Source organism: Oryx dammah, unplaced genomic scaffold, assembly GCF_014754425.2.
Source record: "Oryx dammah isolate SB20612 unplaced genomic scaffold, SCBI_Odam_1.1 HiC_scaffold_28, whole genome shotgun sequence".
Classification (NCBI taxonomy): domain Eukaryota; kingdom Metazoa; phylum Chordata; class Mammalia; order Artiodactyla; family Bovidae; genus Oryx; species Oryx dammah.
Window position 1 is genome coordinate 102,620,817 of NW_024070212.1, and position 14,936 is coordinate 102,635,752.

General features: G+C 59.4%; 1 protein-coding gene across 1 annotated transcript in view; it reads right to left on the minus strand.

Moving 5' to 3' along the window:
- The window catches only part of FOXO6 (forkhead box O6), a 20,785-nt gene extending 8,689 nt beyond the window's left edge, over positions 1–12,096 (minus strand). The window contains exon 1 of the mRNA XM_040231520.1: positions 11,683–12,096. Within this exon, the coding sequence (XP_040087454.1) occupies positions 11,683–12,096 (414 nt within the window). The remainder of the gene's footprint in view (positions 1–11,682) is intronic.
- Positions 12,097–14,936: the final 2,840 nt, after the last annotated feature.

Genomic DNA, 14,936 nt, shown 5'->3' on the forward strand with positions numbered 1-14,936 from the left:
AGGAGATCTCAGGGCTAGGGAGTGGGGGGAAAAGAGGAGGGGTTTGGGGCAAGAAGAAGGGTCTCACCATTTGCTATCCCCAAGTGGGGGTGGAGAGGGGAACTAAGGCTCAAGTTGGTTAAATGACTCCTGAGACCACAAAGCTGGGAAGTGATGGAGCTACGTCTGGGTCTCAGGGCTGTTGTATTCCAAAGCCAAGGTTCTTCTCACTCACATCCGTAATGAGGTGGGGAACACTGCCCTCCTGCCCATCTCAGTGGCCATCCCTGCCTTGATTCTCAAGCCCAAGCTTCCTGGCTTTCATCAGAGACAGGAGACCCAAGTGTTATGCTGCCCACCCATAACAAGCCCTGTGCTACCCCGTGGCCTCTAGTACCGAGGGGATTCCAGGACTCTCCCAGTTCAGTCCTGGATCTGTGTCCATCCATCCAACCTAAAACCAGGTATGGTTGCCTCTCCAGGTTCCATTGCTGTCCAAGTTTCCACCTGGCCCCGCCCTCAGGAAGCTGGCCCCACCTACCCAACGGGGATGTGACCCAGCTCCTCCCTTTGGTGCCTCCCAGAGCCGAGATCACCTGTGGGGCTGCACGAGTGCTCTGATTCCCTCTGTGGCTCCTATTTCCTCTCTCCCTCCTTCTTTCCCTCCCTTCCTGCATGAAGTACTGAGGGCTAGAGTTGGAATCCCAACCTCATCCATGTGACCTTGAGCATCTCCCGTAAAAGACAGTAACTATCCCAACATCCACGGGAAAGGGGATGGGGCCGGGAACTGCACGACATCCCACATCTTATGGAGTCCCTGTCTTAGGCCCAGGAGCAACCCGTGTACCATCCTAAATCTCCCCCCCCCCCCACCTCTGGCCCAGGAACACACCTGACTCAGAGAGAGCCACAAAACTGGGGGTGGGGAAGCTAGGAGAGGAGGAGGGTCGCTTGCTCTGCTGCCTGGAGCACTCAGTCCAGACAGACTTCCTGGGAGAAGGAGTGACCTAGATGACCTCAGAGCCCTGAGGCCACATGCAAACCCTTGGTACTAGGGTCTGCAGGGAAGGAGGGGTGGAAGGGCAGGCAGGAGCATCAGAGCCACAGGTGTTGACAGGTGAATGGCTTGGAGTCATTAGTGGAACAGAAGTGGGCAGCCAGGGGCCAGGAGGAACCAAATAGCAAAAGCAAGGCAGGAGGTCAAGAGACAGGCCCTGGCATCCCTCAGCCCTGCCACCCCAGAGACCACAGAGCCCACACACTCAGCCTGGACAGCAAACAAGCCAACAGCAGAAGTCCCAGCTCACCCCTACTCAAAGACCCATGGCTCCTCATCCCCCAGGGCTTGGGTCCAACTCCAGACTGACAATCAAGGGCCTCTGATGCTCTCCAGCCTCGTCACCTCCATTGCTTACACCCATCTGGAACTCCAGCCACCCTGGATATCTCACATTTCCTGCCTTCGCACACTGTTCCCTGTGCCCTTCTCTCTCTCTCTGTGCAACTGGGTCCTCCTCTATCAAGGCAAGCTTGGTGGTGTCTTTCCCCTCTGCAAGCCCCAAAGATAACTATTCCCTCTCTATTTCTACTGCAAAAATCTACCTGTGCACTAGACTGTAATTGTGGATGAGTCTGCCTCCCAACTTGAACTTTGTGGGCAATCTTTGGCTTACGGTAAGTCAACACATAGGTTGGAACTTTCAGCAGCCATGAACCACTCAGGCCTGGCAACTTTGCCACTTCTGTTCCGCCAAACCTCAGGCTGAAGTTCCAGGTATTGGCTCCTCCTCCTCCTCCTGGTTTTTCCTCCAGTTCCTGGTGCCTCTGCCACCTCCCTACTCTCTGCTGACTCCTCCTGAGACTTCAACAAGTGGAGAAGGAAAGACACTACGATTTGCTGAGCATTTCATGCACATGCTGCACTCAGCAGTTTAAGTCTTACTGAGTATCTGTAACAAACCTCTGAGTTGGTTTATTATTCTGATTTTACAGAGGAGAAACTGAGGCTTCAGGGAACAACTGACCCATTTACCAGGGGGTAAGTGTTGCAGCTGGAATTCACACCAGGGTCTGTGCTCTTCCGCCTACCCTGAGACACCTCGAGGCGAGCCTAGGCCAGACAGAAACTCTCCTGGGGAAAGGGCACCAGGAACTGCCACGCTGGCTCAGCAACCCCTGCACAGATCTCCTCTCTCTTCCAGGATTAAAGGGGATCCCCAATTGCCAAGCCATTCAGGCCCCTCCAAGCCCCTCCTCATTCTGATCCCCTCCCTCACTCTGCTGGCAGCACCTCCCACACCCCTGCCCCAGGCCTTGGGAGCAGCTGCAGTGACCTCACCCAGCCCTGCCCTGGCCCAGCTCTGGGGAGGGCTCAGCAGCTGTGCCCCAGCCCTGCAGGCTGGCTGGGGGGTGGGGGGTGGAAAGGAAGAGTGGGCATGATGCCAAGAGAACCATCTGCTCTCCCAGGGGCATGGCCACCCGCACAGACACTGGCCTCACCCCCAGGGGCTGCCCTTGGCCCTCTGTCCCCATGCCAAGGGGCTCCAGGAGGCCCACGCAGCCCACCCAGACTGGGGCACCAGCCCTCATCTGCCGTCTGTCTTCTCCTGGAGCCTGAGAGGTCCTTGCAGGGCACGTTGGAGCACGAATGTCCACCGAAAAATGAACAAGTGCTCGGGGTAAGTTCTCGGGGGCAGAGGCCAGAGGCCAGGGCTGGGTGTGCTGAGCACTGCGCGCCCAGCCCCAGTCTTGCCAAGCCAAGAGCAGGCAATCCCCTGGGGGATGGGGGCCTCCATCCTCTCACATCTGCTCAGCTGGCAGGTGCCGCTGGCAGAGGGCAAGCCCCTTCCCCCACAGCCCCAGCTCAGGTTACAAAAGGAGGCAAGGCCAGCTGAGGACAGGGGGAGGGGACAGGAGGGGTGGAGGAGGCCTCACAGCTTCCCAGAGTGTTGGGGGAGGGGAGCTCGGATCCCTAGATGGCACTCAGAGCCAGAGAGGGAAGGACCATGCCCAAGGGCACACAGCCTGCCAGGGGGCAAAGAGGAGCCAGCATCTAGGGGCAGACAGTGCTGAGTTCAAGGGTGACCTTGGGTAAATCACTGCCCTCATTTGTGAAAACACAGGGCCTGAAACCTGCCTGCTTGCCCTCAAGGCCTCAGGGAAAGCTCTGTAGGCTAGAGAGCAGCATATGGAAACTCCTGATTCCCTCACACCCCAGGGACAGAAAGGGAGGGACTAGAAGAAGAAGTCTTGCCCCCACCCCCGACACATATACAAGTCAGTGTCTCTCAGGGATCAGGGCCCAGGACCCCCACCCTACAAAGGGCATGGACAGTTATCTCCTTTCCTTTGCCAGAGCAATGAACAACAGTATTTGCGCAGATTTCACTGGGGACTTTACATGTAACTCTCCTCCGATGTAATTCTCACAGCAAAGCTTGGACATATCTTATTATCCCATTTTGCAGAAGGAAACCGAGGCTTGGATGCTCAAGGCTACACAGAGGGTGAGTGGCAAAACTAGGACTGCTCCTCCCTGCTTGCCTCGAGACTCTTACCCACACCACTGTCTTACCTCGAGATCTTCAAGGCACCAAAGGGTGCTGCCTGGCACGTCAGGCCTGGGATCTTGGGAGTCTTGGGGCCTCTACTCTTTCTCAGATTCCTCTTCTATCCTGAATCCCAGTATAATGCCCACAGTGGGCCTCTGAGCCAGTCTCTTCCCCGCCCCAACCCTCCACACCCTCCTTTCTGCCCATGTCATCCCTCATCCCCCACAGCTTGTAGTGCCAACTTCTTGGTGTGGCATTCAAGGCCACTCACCAGCCGGCCTCTGCTTGCTTCTCCAGCCTCAAGTCCTGCTGGGCTCTGGCTAACATAGCCAGAACCCTGTGAGGCTCCCCCAAAATCCTGACGGTTTAACTTTTTGGCCTCATTCTCTTCCCTCACCTCCAAATACTCACAGCGTATTATCTGTCCCTCCATCGTGACCCTGGGTCATTTTTATCCTCATCTTATTTCCCCAGCTGGACCTGCAGGCATTTCGAGGGCAGGGAGCCAGTCTGGTTCCTCTGAGCAGCGCTGCACAGTGGGTGCCCAGTGGGTGTAGGCCTGGATTAAAGTGAGTGGAGGAAGCAGCCACCAGCCCCAGGACCTGCAGATGGAGAGCGGGCTGATGTCAGCTCTCTCCCTCTGGGAGCTCTGGGTTGCAGAAAGGGAGTCAGGATCCCAGAGCCAACCCCCAGGCTGGAAGCCTCAGGGCCAAACTCCAAGGGAAATCAGAGAGACAATGTTGCCCGTGGAGACCGGCCTGCACTAGCCTGGACAGAGCACTGGGTTAGGGAGGAATGGCCCAGGGGAGTTTCATTTCTGTCACTGCCAGTGGGATACTATGAGAGCCTACTTTGTGTCTCTCAGCCTCACTTTCCTCATTTGCAAACTGGGGACAGTAGCAGTACCAGCTTCACAGTTTGCTGTGAAAATTAAATGGGAGCACGCCTGTCACGGCACATGGTGGTTGCATCTCCAGCTGGAAGAGTTCTGTGTGTGGCTGAAGCAAAGGTCAGAAGACAGAGGGGTGAGCGATGTGGCTGGAGAGGTTGACTGGGGCCAGGAGGTCAAGACCTGGAGTGGCTAAGGCCCCAGGACTGGTCCCTGTAAGAACAGCACACGTGGTCTCACCTCCCCCACCAGACAGGGAACTAGCAGAGAGCAGGGACTGCGACTTTCCAGTTCCTCACGGGCCAGCGCCAAAGAGGCCTGCCGAGGATTCATGCCGATGACCGTCCCCTCCCTCCTGCAGCCAAACGCTCTGTGGCAGAGCACAGGAGACACGGAGGGCAGGGCGGATGAATGGATTCTTAGGGGTGGAGGGGTGGGAGTGGTTTCAGTCCCTTGAACCTGACTGCATGGGGCTCAACTCCCTGGAGGACCCAGAAAGAGTGAGGAAGAGAGGTGTGGGCTCAATCTGAGCAGCCTGCTTGGAGGAGAAGGTGGTCCACCCTGGGAACAGAAGACAGGAGGGACAAGCAGGAGGCAAGGAAGATACCATCTAAGGCCTCAGTTCAGAATCTGGACGAGGCCAGCAGAGGGCCCAGGGGCCCGAACAGCGCAGTTTGGACTTGGTTGGCTCCCAAGGGAACTGAGCAGCTCTGGAGAGTTCTGGAGTGAGCATGAGTGAGCCTTGGGGCAGGAGGACTAGTGGGGATGTGGGCTGACACTGCACTGGCATTGGGAGATGGTGACACATGGTAGCAACAGACAGGTCTGCATCTAAACCCAGGCTCAGCCTCGTTTCAGCTATGCTGCCTTGGCAAGAGACTTGCCTTGGAAGAGACTTCGTCTTTTCCTCAATTTCCTCAGCTGCAAAATGGGGCTATTATCACATACCTGGCAGGACCCAGGGAGGATGAAATGGGAAGATTTATGTGAAGTGCCCAAATGACTGCCTAGCACCCAGCAGTTAATTCTCTTAATTCTTGTTCCCCTTCCCACAAGAGGCATCCCTCTTAGAGACCAGAAAGGTTTCTCTGCAAAAATGGAGGCCCTGGGGGAGAGGGGGTGGGAAGCCCCTCCCACACAAGCCACCTGGCCCCCCTCCCACCTCCACATATGGGTTGGGGGGTGGGGAGAGGCAGCAAACAGCCAAACCCTCCCAAACAGGAGTTGGTTTCCATGGTAACCAGGGTGCCAGGAGGAAGGGGGGCATTCCAGATCCAGCTGTCCCCCCTGAGCACCCTACCAGGGCCCCAGAGCCTCCACTGATGCCCACCTAACACCCTGGACCCCCATCTGCCTGCTCTGGGGGGACAGCTGGGACTGCCAGGAGCACTCCGTTCACAGGGCTCAGAGTATGTCTGCCACCTGGGTACCGCCAGGGGCAGGGTAGGCAGCCCCAAACAGGAGTCCCCAGTTCGAGTCCATCCACACTGCTACTCACCTGCTTCCACCCATGAGAAGCCCTATCAGTACTCTGCGCCCCCAGGCCCAACTAACCCATCACGGCTCTTAGAACCAGAGGGTTTATCCAGTTACAGCCCCCAAAAGGGCCAGAGACGGGGTGAGTTAAGGCCCTTTGGCTATGGATGAGAACACAGAGGACCAGAATGGGAGAGAGCTTTGCTCCAATTCAATACACTCAAGATGAGGGTCCCCTACAGGGGCTCTCCCCACCCCTCACCCACTCTCGACTCCATAGCTCTAACTGACCCTGAAGGGCTGAGCTAGGACACCTGGAGCAATGCTCCAGAGAGATGGGCCATGGCCAGAGAGAAGGAAGAAAGGCCTAACCACCCAAAGGTCTGTCTGGCAACAGAATGGGCAGTGCTGGAGGCTGCAAGCTCCCAGCACCTAGGAGTGTGTGAGAAAGGGAGTAATCTAGGAAGGATGCTTGACAGCAGGTAATGGGCTGCATGACTCCCTAGCTCTCCTGGAGATGGAAGTCAGGCTTGGATGTGAAAGGAGTAGGCACCAACGTGAACCTGTTTCTTGGGGACCCATCCACAAGATGGTAGGCAGGCTACAGGCTCAGATAGGGAAGGGGTGCTAAAGAGTCAGCTGCGAGGTAAGGGAGACAGTGGCGGAGGGGCTCTCCCTGCTACAGCCATACCCTAGAAGCCCTCACCCACACGCGAAGCCCGCGACCATACCTGCACTCCTCACAAGACACAGAGGGGCTTCCAAAGCTCTTTGGACCCCATTTAGTGGCCACCACCAGCTCCACTCAAAGAAAAGAGAAGGTGGGCTGCTAGAAACAAGCTTGCCCCCTTTCCAAATCCCTCCCCACCCCAGCCCTAATGGCACAGGAGGAAGTGAGTATGGGGTGTATAAGAGGGTTCAGTTTCCAGGTATGGCAGTTCTTAGGGAAGTGATCCTAAGACAAGTCACTTCTCCACCTGGGAAAGTGGGATGCTAACACCAGCCTGGACCTGTGGGTGCTTGCTCCCCAGCCCTCTGAGCCCTTCCCCTTCCTTAGCAGAGCCCCTCCACTCCACTCAGTCCTGAAGCTGGGTCCTCAGGGCCTGCAGACAGGGGAGCCCCAACCCGCAGAAAGTGGGGGGAATGCTGAACTTTCGAACCTCCACACCCCCCTCCCCGCGCCGTTCATTACCTTAACAGGAGTTAAAAATAACCGTCTCATCTCTTTAAATTAGTCTGTCTGCAATTACCGCCTGGCACGGCGCTGCCCGCCATCGTCCCGCTGGAGCGGCGCCAGGTGGCAGGCGGGGGCCCTCACCCTGTCTGTCGGTCTGTCTGTCTGCCTCCGGGTCCGCCCCTCCTTCTCCCCGCAGAGGTGCAGCTATCCCAGGGGCCTCCTGGCGGCCCTGCCTCTCGAGCTCCCCAAGTTGCTGGGGAGGGGCGGCCCGGGGGGGCCACGCACACGGCTGGCAGAAGTGAGGGGGCCTTCGTGGAGCAGAGGACTGGGAGAGGATGGGGGGGGGGGCGGTAGCGGGGGAGGGGCGCCGGGAGGCCCGGGAAGCCGGAAGGGCCCGCCGCGCGCCAGCGCTCGTGGGTGGGTGTGAGCAGGTGGCCGTGGGAGTCTGCCGGGCGTGCCAGCAACTGTGCCAGGAGCGGCTGGCACGGGCTCGTGCCCAGGAGGCGGGCAGCTGCCAGCCCCCCGCTCGTGCAGCGCGGGGGGTGAGGACACCCCCCAACCCGGGCTCACACCACCTCCTCCCACACCCCCACCAGCCCTCGGGGCTGGGGATCCCCGGAGGACAAAGGAGGAGGAGGGAGCCCTGTTGGAACGGGCTGCGGGGAGGAGAGAAGGGGGAGCCCTGCAAGCAAAAAACTGCTCAGCCGCGCTGTCGCAGGACCCTCCTCCTGGCCTCAGGGAGCAGCCCCTCCCTTCTAGACCCCACCCCACCTAGGACATACTGGCCAGCCTGGGTGGGATCCGGGCAGGAGTGGGGGGGCCACCACCCCTCCTGACCCCACCCCACAACAGCCAAGGTGCTCCAGGCACTGAGGGAGAAGGGAAGTCCCCCTCCACTGGGCGCCTCCCCGACCCGTCCTGGGGACAGGAATGGGAGGCACCCAGGCCTGGCCTGAAAGCTCCCAGGGGAGCTGGCAGCCAGGAAACACAAAAGCAGGCAGAGCAACTCCAGGGGTGCTAAGTGGAAGGAGCACCAGGATCCAGAGCAGCCTGGAAGGCTTCCTGGAGGAGTCCAGCACTAGGGAAGGAAGGGCTACAGTATCAGAGGAAGTGGGAGACCCTCCTTGGATGGTAAGGGACAGGGAGCCCTGCTGGCACGCTACAGTCCATGGGGGTAGCAAAGAGTCGACATGACTTAGCGATTGAACAACAATAACAACCTGGATATGGGATAGCCACACTTCCGGACCCTGTAGAAGGAGGCAGACTTCCTGTCCAAGTCCTCGGCCCAGACCTGGAGACCCTATGCCCTGATGGCAACTCTTCCAGCCTCTCCGGCACCAAGCCCAGTCTCTCTTCGGGCTTCAGCCTGCTGGGTGCCTTGTGCCTGCTGTTGATCTTGCCTCCTCCAATTCCTCTCTGCAACACCTCTGAACTGTCATCCCACATCCCTGGTTGGGCCACAGGGCAAAGGTCAAGCCCTTCCTGATCTGGCCCGCTCAGCCTTTCCCATGACACAGCCCTGCCACCTCCAGGAACCCTTAGTTCCAGCCTGGCACGCCCAACAGTCTCCCAAACCCAGCGTATGAATTCCACCTCCCTGTCTTTGCATACGCAGTCAATATCCCTTGGAAGTCTTTCCCCCCAATTCTACCCGCCCTCCCCACCCAGTGAAGAAAGACCAGATCAAGTGCCATCTTCTCTGGGAGGGCTTGCCTGGCTCCCCAGGGGATCTCCCCGCTTTCACCACACCCCTGTCCCCCAGCCCTGTCCCCCCCAGTCCCCACTCCCCAGCCCTTCCTGCCTGTAAAACACAGGGCTTGGGTAACCCTGATGCATCCTGAAGGTAGGTCCAATGCCTCCCCCACTGGTCCCCCCACTCTATCACAGGGTTCAGTACACCCCAGGGGCTGAAGGGCAACCCTTCTGTGGGGGAGGGGAGGGAGGAAGGAGCAATGGGTCCCTGGCCCCAACCCTGGCACCTGAGGTGTCCCACAGGCTCTGTATCCAGAGGGTGGTTGGGAGTTGGGAATGGCCCCTCCACCCAGCCCCTGGAGGGACTGACTGGGAATGGGGGAACAGGTGGTGGGAGGGGCAGGAATGAGAGGGGAAGGAGGCTCCCTGGGGAGCTGGATGCGGGTGGGATAGAAGGAGGACAGCCGTTGAGGGGATGAGACGGGAAAGGCCATAGGTCTCTCTGAACAGCCCTCCTCCGCTGCTGCGGGGGTCTCTGCCAGGGTCTAGGTGAGGAGCCAGCCCATGCCTGAGGACCCCTCACCAATGCCCCAGCCCAGGGCAAGCCTTCCTGAGCTCAGGCACAGGGAGAAGCAGTGTGTCCCCAGCAGTGTGGTGCAGAGGAAACTGCATCCAACGGGCAGGCGGGAGGCCTGGGCCATCATCCAGGGCCTGCCACTCACTGATGACCTGAGAAGAGTCCATTCCCTGCCAGGGCCTCAGTCTCACAGTCTGCAAAATGAACTCATGGGACGATATTATCTCCAAGTACCTTCCCAATCCCATTCTCAGATTAGATCCATCCCTGTTTGAAAGCTGCCAGTGTCCCCCTCCCACAACCAGGGCAAGCAGGACACTATTCCAGAGGCTCTGGGTCCCTGGAGGGAGACACACCTAGATTGGAATCCAACCTTCCCATCTAGTGACTGTGACCTTGTGCAGTTTGCTTCTCCAATTTGTGCCTCAGGGCCCAGTTCTATAAGTAGTGACAGTAAAACCCACCTCAGGCAGTGCAGAGGGCATTAAAGGTGACAGCTGGCACAGATGCCTGAAGCTGCCTGGCAGAGGCTTGGCCCTGAGACCCTCAGTGCATTGTAGTTTTTTCCCGGGTTCAAGCCTCATGTTCCCTCTTGCCATCTTCCCCATCATCCCTAATCCTTCAACTCCAACTGGAGCTCTGCCTCCTGCAGGAAGCCCTCCTGGCTTGCTCTGACTCAAAGTATCCTCCCTGGCCTCAGCACCCGCTGCACCATCCACTCACTTCTTTACTCTTTTACCAGATATGCACTGGTAGCTCCTGGTGCCAGGCTCTATGCTTGGTGCCATGGGCACAGAGATTGATCTAACTACTGCCACTGTTTTCCAAAGAGGGTGGGGAAGGGAAATGAGACAGGACACAAAAGACTAAGACTTATGACAGGTAGGGAGAGGACCAGAGATGAGGGAGTCCTGCGCTGGGTAAAAGGGTTAGGGAAGGCTTCCTGGAAGAGGTGTCTGAGCTCTGTGCCCTTGACGACAGGGACTATCCACAAGGAGAAGCGAAGGGGAGGGAGGTGGGAGCAAAGTACAGGACCCACTTAGGAGGAGCAAGTGTTCTGCTGGGGGCTGAGCCCAAGGGGACCAGCTAAGACTCAGGCCTGTCACTCCAGCCTGCATCCCCACCCAGCAGTGGCCAGAGAGAGAGAGGAGCTGCCAGCATAAAGCCTGAGAGCCGTGGGCTCCCAGGTCGACTCCCAGGTCAGCACAGCTGCTGGGAATCTCGCGCTGTTCCTGTCCACAAGCCTCCCCTCCTCCACTGACACACCTCCTTCCCCTGACCCTGCCTACCACCACCAGCCACAGCCCCTTGCCTCCATTTAGGGATGTCTCCCTCATAGAGACCCCCCTCTTCCACAGGGAGCCTGGCAGCTTACAGGCCCTAGGCATGGCCTGACCACTCCCACCCCCCAGCCTCCTCTCCTCCAAAGGCATCGACTGTCTCCATTCCCCAACAAGTTAGCCAGGGTAGGGTCGGGAGGCCACAATCCAGTCAAGACCCTGTCCTCTCCCAAGATGGCTCTCCCCTTTCCAGTGGTTGGTACTGAGGCCTCCCTGGGGTGCCCCTCCCCCTACCCCCACCCCCAAATGCATCTGGGCTCAGAAAACCAGGGAAGTGGGAGACAGACAGCCTGGGGTGGGCACAGACAGATCCCCAGGTCTCAACACCCTGCCCTCACACCAGCAGGGGTCATCACCAGCCCACCATGCTGATTCAGCCGGGGGGGGGGGGGGACAGCAGCTGCCCCATGGAGAACTCAGATCACCTGACCAGTTCCCCACCTCAGACTGGCTGGTGCCCTAGGGTGAACTCCTGGCACTACAGAAAGAACTGTGGGCCTAGGGTCTCATTCCTCACCCTGAAGCCAGCTTCAGGGAGGGCAGTGGGAAAGATTTGGGAGGAAAGCAGCCACTGGCCCCAAGTCATTATTTCAGCTCTTTAAGGAGGGTGCCCTGCTGGAGAGGGTAAAACAAGAGTAACACAAAGCAAACTCGGGCGGGTAACAGAGGGGTCCCCAACGTCTGAGGCCTGAGAACAGGTTCTTCTGCTATGCCCCCAAGGATGGGGTGAGGGTATCCCTCAGAGGTGCCTCAAAGTGGCAGTCGCTTGTCACCCCACCAGACCTCCCACCCTGCATCCAGAGTATGCACACAGCTGCTCCCAGCACGCCCCGCCTGTCGGCCAGCCGGCCCCACGCCCTGGGCACACACTGTGACCCCTGGGGATGCCCCAGGGTTTCCCTCCAGACCGCCCACCGGGTGCCCAGGGACATCTAGCAGCCCTTGGACGCCCCAGTCAACGGCTCTAGCACCCCTCCCCAGCTGGACGCCCCCACCTTCCAGCCGGCCGAGCTGTTGCTGTCGCCTTTATCCTTGAAGTAGGGCACGTAACGGACCATCCAGTCGTAGATCTGCGAGAGCGTGAGCCGCTTGTCCGGGGCGCTCTCGATGGCTTTGGTGATGAGGTCGGCGTAGGACAGGTTCCCCCACGCGTTCCGCCGGGAGCTCTTCGCTTTCCGCAGCGGTCCGACCTCCGCGCCCAGCGGCGGCGCTGGGGCCATCGGCGGGGCCGTGGCCCGGCGCTCCGGCCCGCAGTCCTCGGCGCCCTCGGCCACCCCCGAACCCAGCGCTCCGTCCTCGTCGCCGACCAAGTCGGGCTGCGGCAGGGGCCAGGTACACGAGCGCGGCCGGCTCTGCGGCGCGAAGTCCGGGTCCACGTCCACCTGATGCGCTCGCAGCTTCGCAGCCATGGTCCCGCCCGGCTCGGGCGAGGAGGGGAGGGGGGCTCCGCGGAGGGTGGGCGGGCGGCTCCGGGATCTGCGCGCCCCGGGGAGGCCCGCGGGAGGGGTCCCTGGCGGCGCCGGCTCAACCGCGGGGCGCCATGGGCCAGGTAGCGGAGACAGGGGGCTGGACGCGCTGGGAAGCCCGAAGGGAGGAAAAGAGGGGGGTAGTGAGAGAGCGGCGGCCGCGGAGCCCAACGGGCACACACCTCGCCCAGTCCCGCTTCTAGCACCTGCCGCCTGCTTGTGCCTGCAGCCACCACCGCCACCGTCGCTGCCGCCGCTCCCCCGGCGCCGACCCCGCACGCGGGCCCCGCTCTCCCGGGACGAAGCCGGACTGCACCATGCCGGAGCCCGAGCCCGTGCCGGAGCCCGCGCCGCCGCCGCCGCCCCGTGAATGCCGCCGCCGCCGCCGCCGCCGCTCCGGCTCCAGCGCCAGCTCCCGCGCCTGCCGCGCTCAGCGCCGGCTGCACCTCGGATGGGCGGGGGACGGGGAGGGGGGCGGGCCCGGCGCGGGAGAGGGCGGGGCGTGCCCGCCCGCGGCCGCGGAATCCTCTGGCGGGCCGGGTGCCCCGCCTGCGGGCTGGAGGCGGAGGCGCGGGGCTCCCGGCCGGGGGCGACCCCGCCGTAGCCCCTGCATGCAACAGCGCCGCCTACGGAGCAGGGAAGACGAGGCGGGCGCGACCCCGCCCCCTGCTTTGCTCTAGGGGAGGGGGCGCGGGGGCGGGGCCCGAGCACTCTCATTGGTCCGAGGCAGGGTTGTCCCACCCACGGACTCGGCAGGATCCCTCCCCTGAGCGCGTCAGCGGGTTATTGTTACAACCCGGGGTTTCCCGGGGCAACAGGGATGAGGCGGGGCTCAGAGCACATGGCCCCGCCTTCTATTCCCGGGAGGAATGCCCCGCCCTCTGTTTCTAGACCCTTGGTATTTCCAAATCTTCCTTCCAGAAACCTGGTGGGGTGGGTGATGGAGTTCTTCTCTTCTTTGTGCCCTGGGCTGGGGAAAAGGAGAGGGTCAAGAACACCTGAGTTCTGGGTCAGGCTTGACCACAATTTTGGCTTCTCCATCTGCAAGCTGTTTTTCGTAGGCATTCAGAGTGCCTGGTTTAACGTGTAGTAGAATCAACCTGGAGAGCTTGTTAAAACGTTTTACTGGGCCCCAGCCAGATTAGTCTGGGTTACGGCTCGAGATTTTGCATTTCTGACAAGGTCCAAGGTGATGCACCCTGGACCACACTTTGCAAACCACTATTTTAGAGTCTGTTGGAGGCTGTTGCTAGGGTTGTTGGAACAAACACTTGCCTCAAATTTCATCCTGTTTGGAGAGAAGTTTCTCGTTCACTTAACATATTTATTGAGCACCTTTGATGCATGTGCACTGTTCTGGCTACTAAGGCGAGAGCAGCAATGGAGACAGAGGAGGTCCCTACAGCATAGGCTGTGAAGAAGTCAGGTGTTGTCAGATCACTGTATGGCCTCAGAAGGAAGAGAGGCCAGCTGAGCAGTTGGGCAGCCCATGATCTCATCCCACAGGGCCCTAGGCTAGGTTTCCAGCCAACACTCCACCTGCCAGCCTTTGCTTTGTGTATCCACTCTGCCTAAAACACCCTTTCCCCCGCTCAGAGGCTGTCATCAGAGATTCTCCCATCCTTCAAAACTCAGCTTAACTCATCCCCGATCCCTTCTTTAATGCAACTCCCAGCACTGTCCTTGTCCATTGCTTGCGCAGATCACTTTCTTCTCTGCCAGTAATTTCTATGTCCCTCTAGGACAATATTTCTCTTTTGCCAATCAGGAAACTGAGGTCCAGAGTGGGCAAGTGAATTGCCCAGATGGAATGGCCAGGATTAGACTCAGGCAAACCAGCCAGTACCACATTCCTGGAGAGGCTGGACACTGCAACTTGCAGAAAGTTCTCTGTGCAGGACTGGGCCCAGGCCACAGGAGACAGTCCTCTCCAAAATTCATTCCTTTCAGCCTAGATCCCAAGGAGTAGGGCCAAGGGTGAGGATGGGGGTGGGGCTGGAGAGGCCCCTCCTCGCCAACCCCCCCAGAGCGGGAGCAGGTCCAGCTTGCAAATGCCTGGCGTGGCATCTGCCTGAGTCACATTCTGAAGGCAAGGGTGGGCATGGGAACCATTGGCTGCCCCCCTTCTGCTTACGTATACACACCCTCCAGGTGGTTCAGTTTAGAGACACAAGGGCCCTGAAATCATTGCTGGACTCCCTCCCACAGTTCTCATATGCCCTCCTTGCCTGGCGAGCCCATGCTGGAGGCTGCCCCCTCTAGTTCCCTGGAAGCCAGGCAGGCCTCCTGCTAATCTTCAGCTCCAGCTTAGCCTGCTCTGTGAGATGGGGCCTGCTGGGGGCCATACCAGAGCAGGGAGGATCCTTAGCTGGGGGCCCTGGCACAGGCTGCTGCGGGACTGGGAAGCCAGGTTGGCAGAGATGCCCTAGAGGCTGACTCAGGCTCTGCTCTGGCCCCTGCCCTGCCCAGTGTCTACAGCTTCTGCCTGGACTCTAGTCTGGGTCCCACACTGGCACACTCAGTCCCCACTCCACACAGACACACACACACCCCCACCATGTACATGGAGACTCATTTTTCTCTACTCACAACTTGGTTCCTGCTCACATGTTCATTGTGAGGCAGTCTAACATTACTGATTAAAGTATGGACAAGTTCCTTAACTGCCCAAATCCATTATTTCCTAATCTATAAATGAGTAACATCATAGCACAAATTTCAGAGGCTATTTGGAGAATTCAGTAAAATCATGAATGTCGGCATCAGGCTCATAGTAAGTGCTC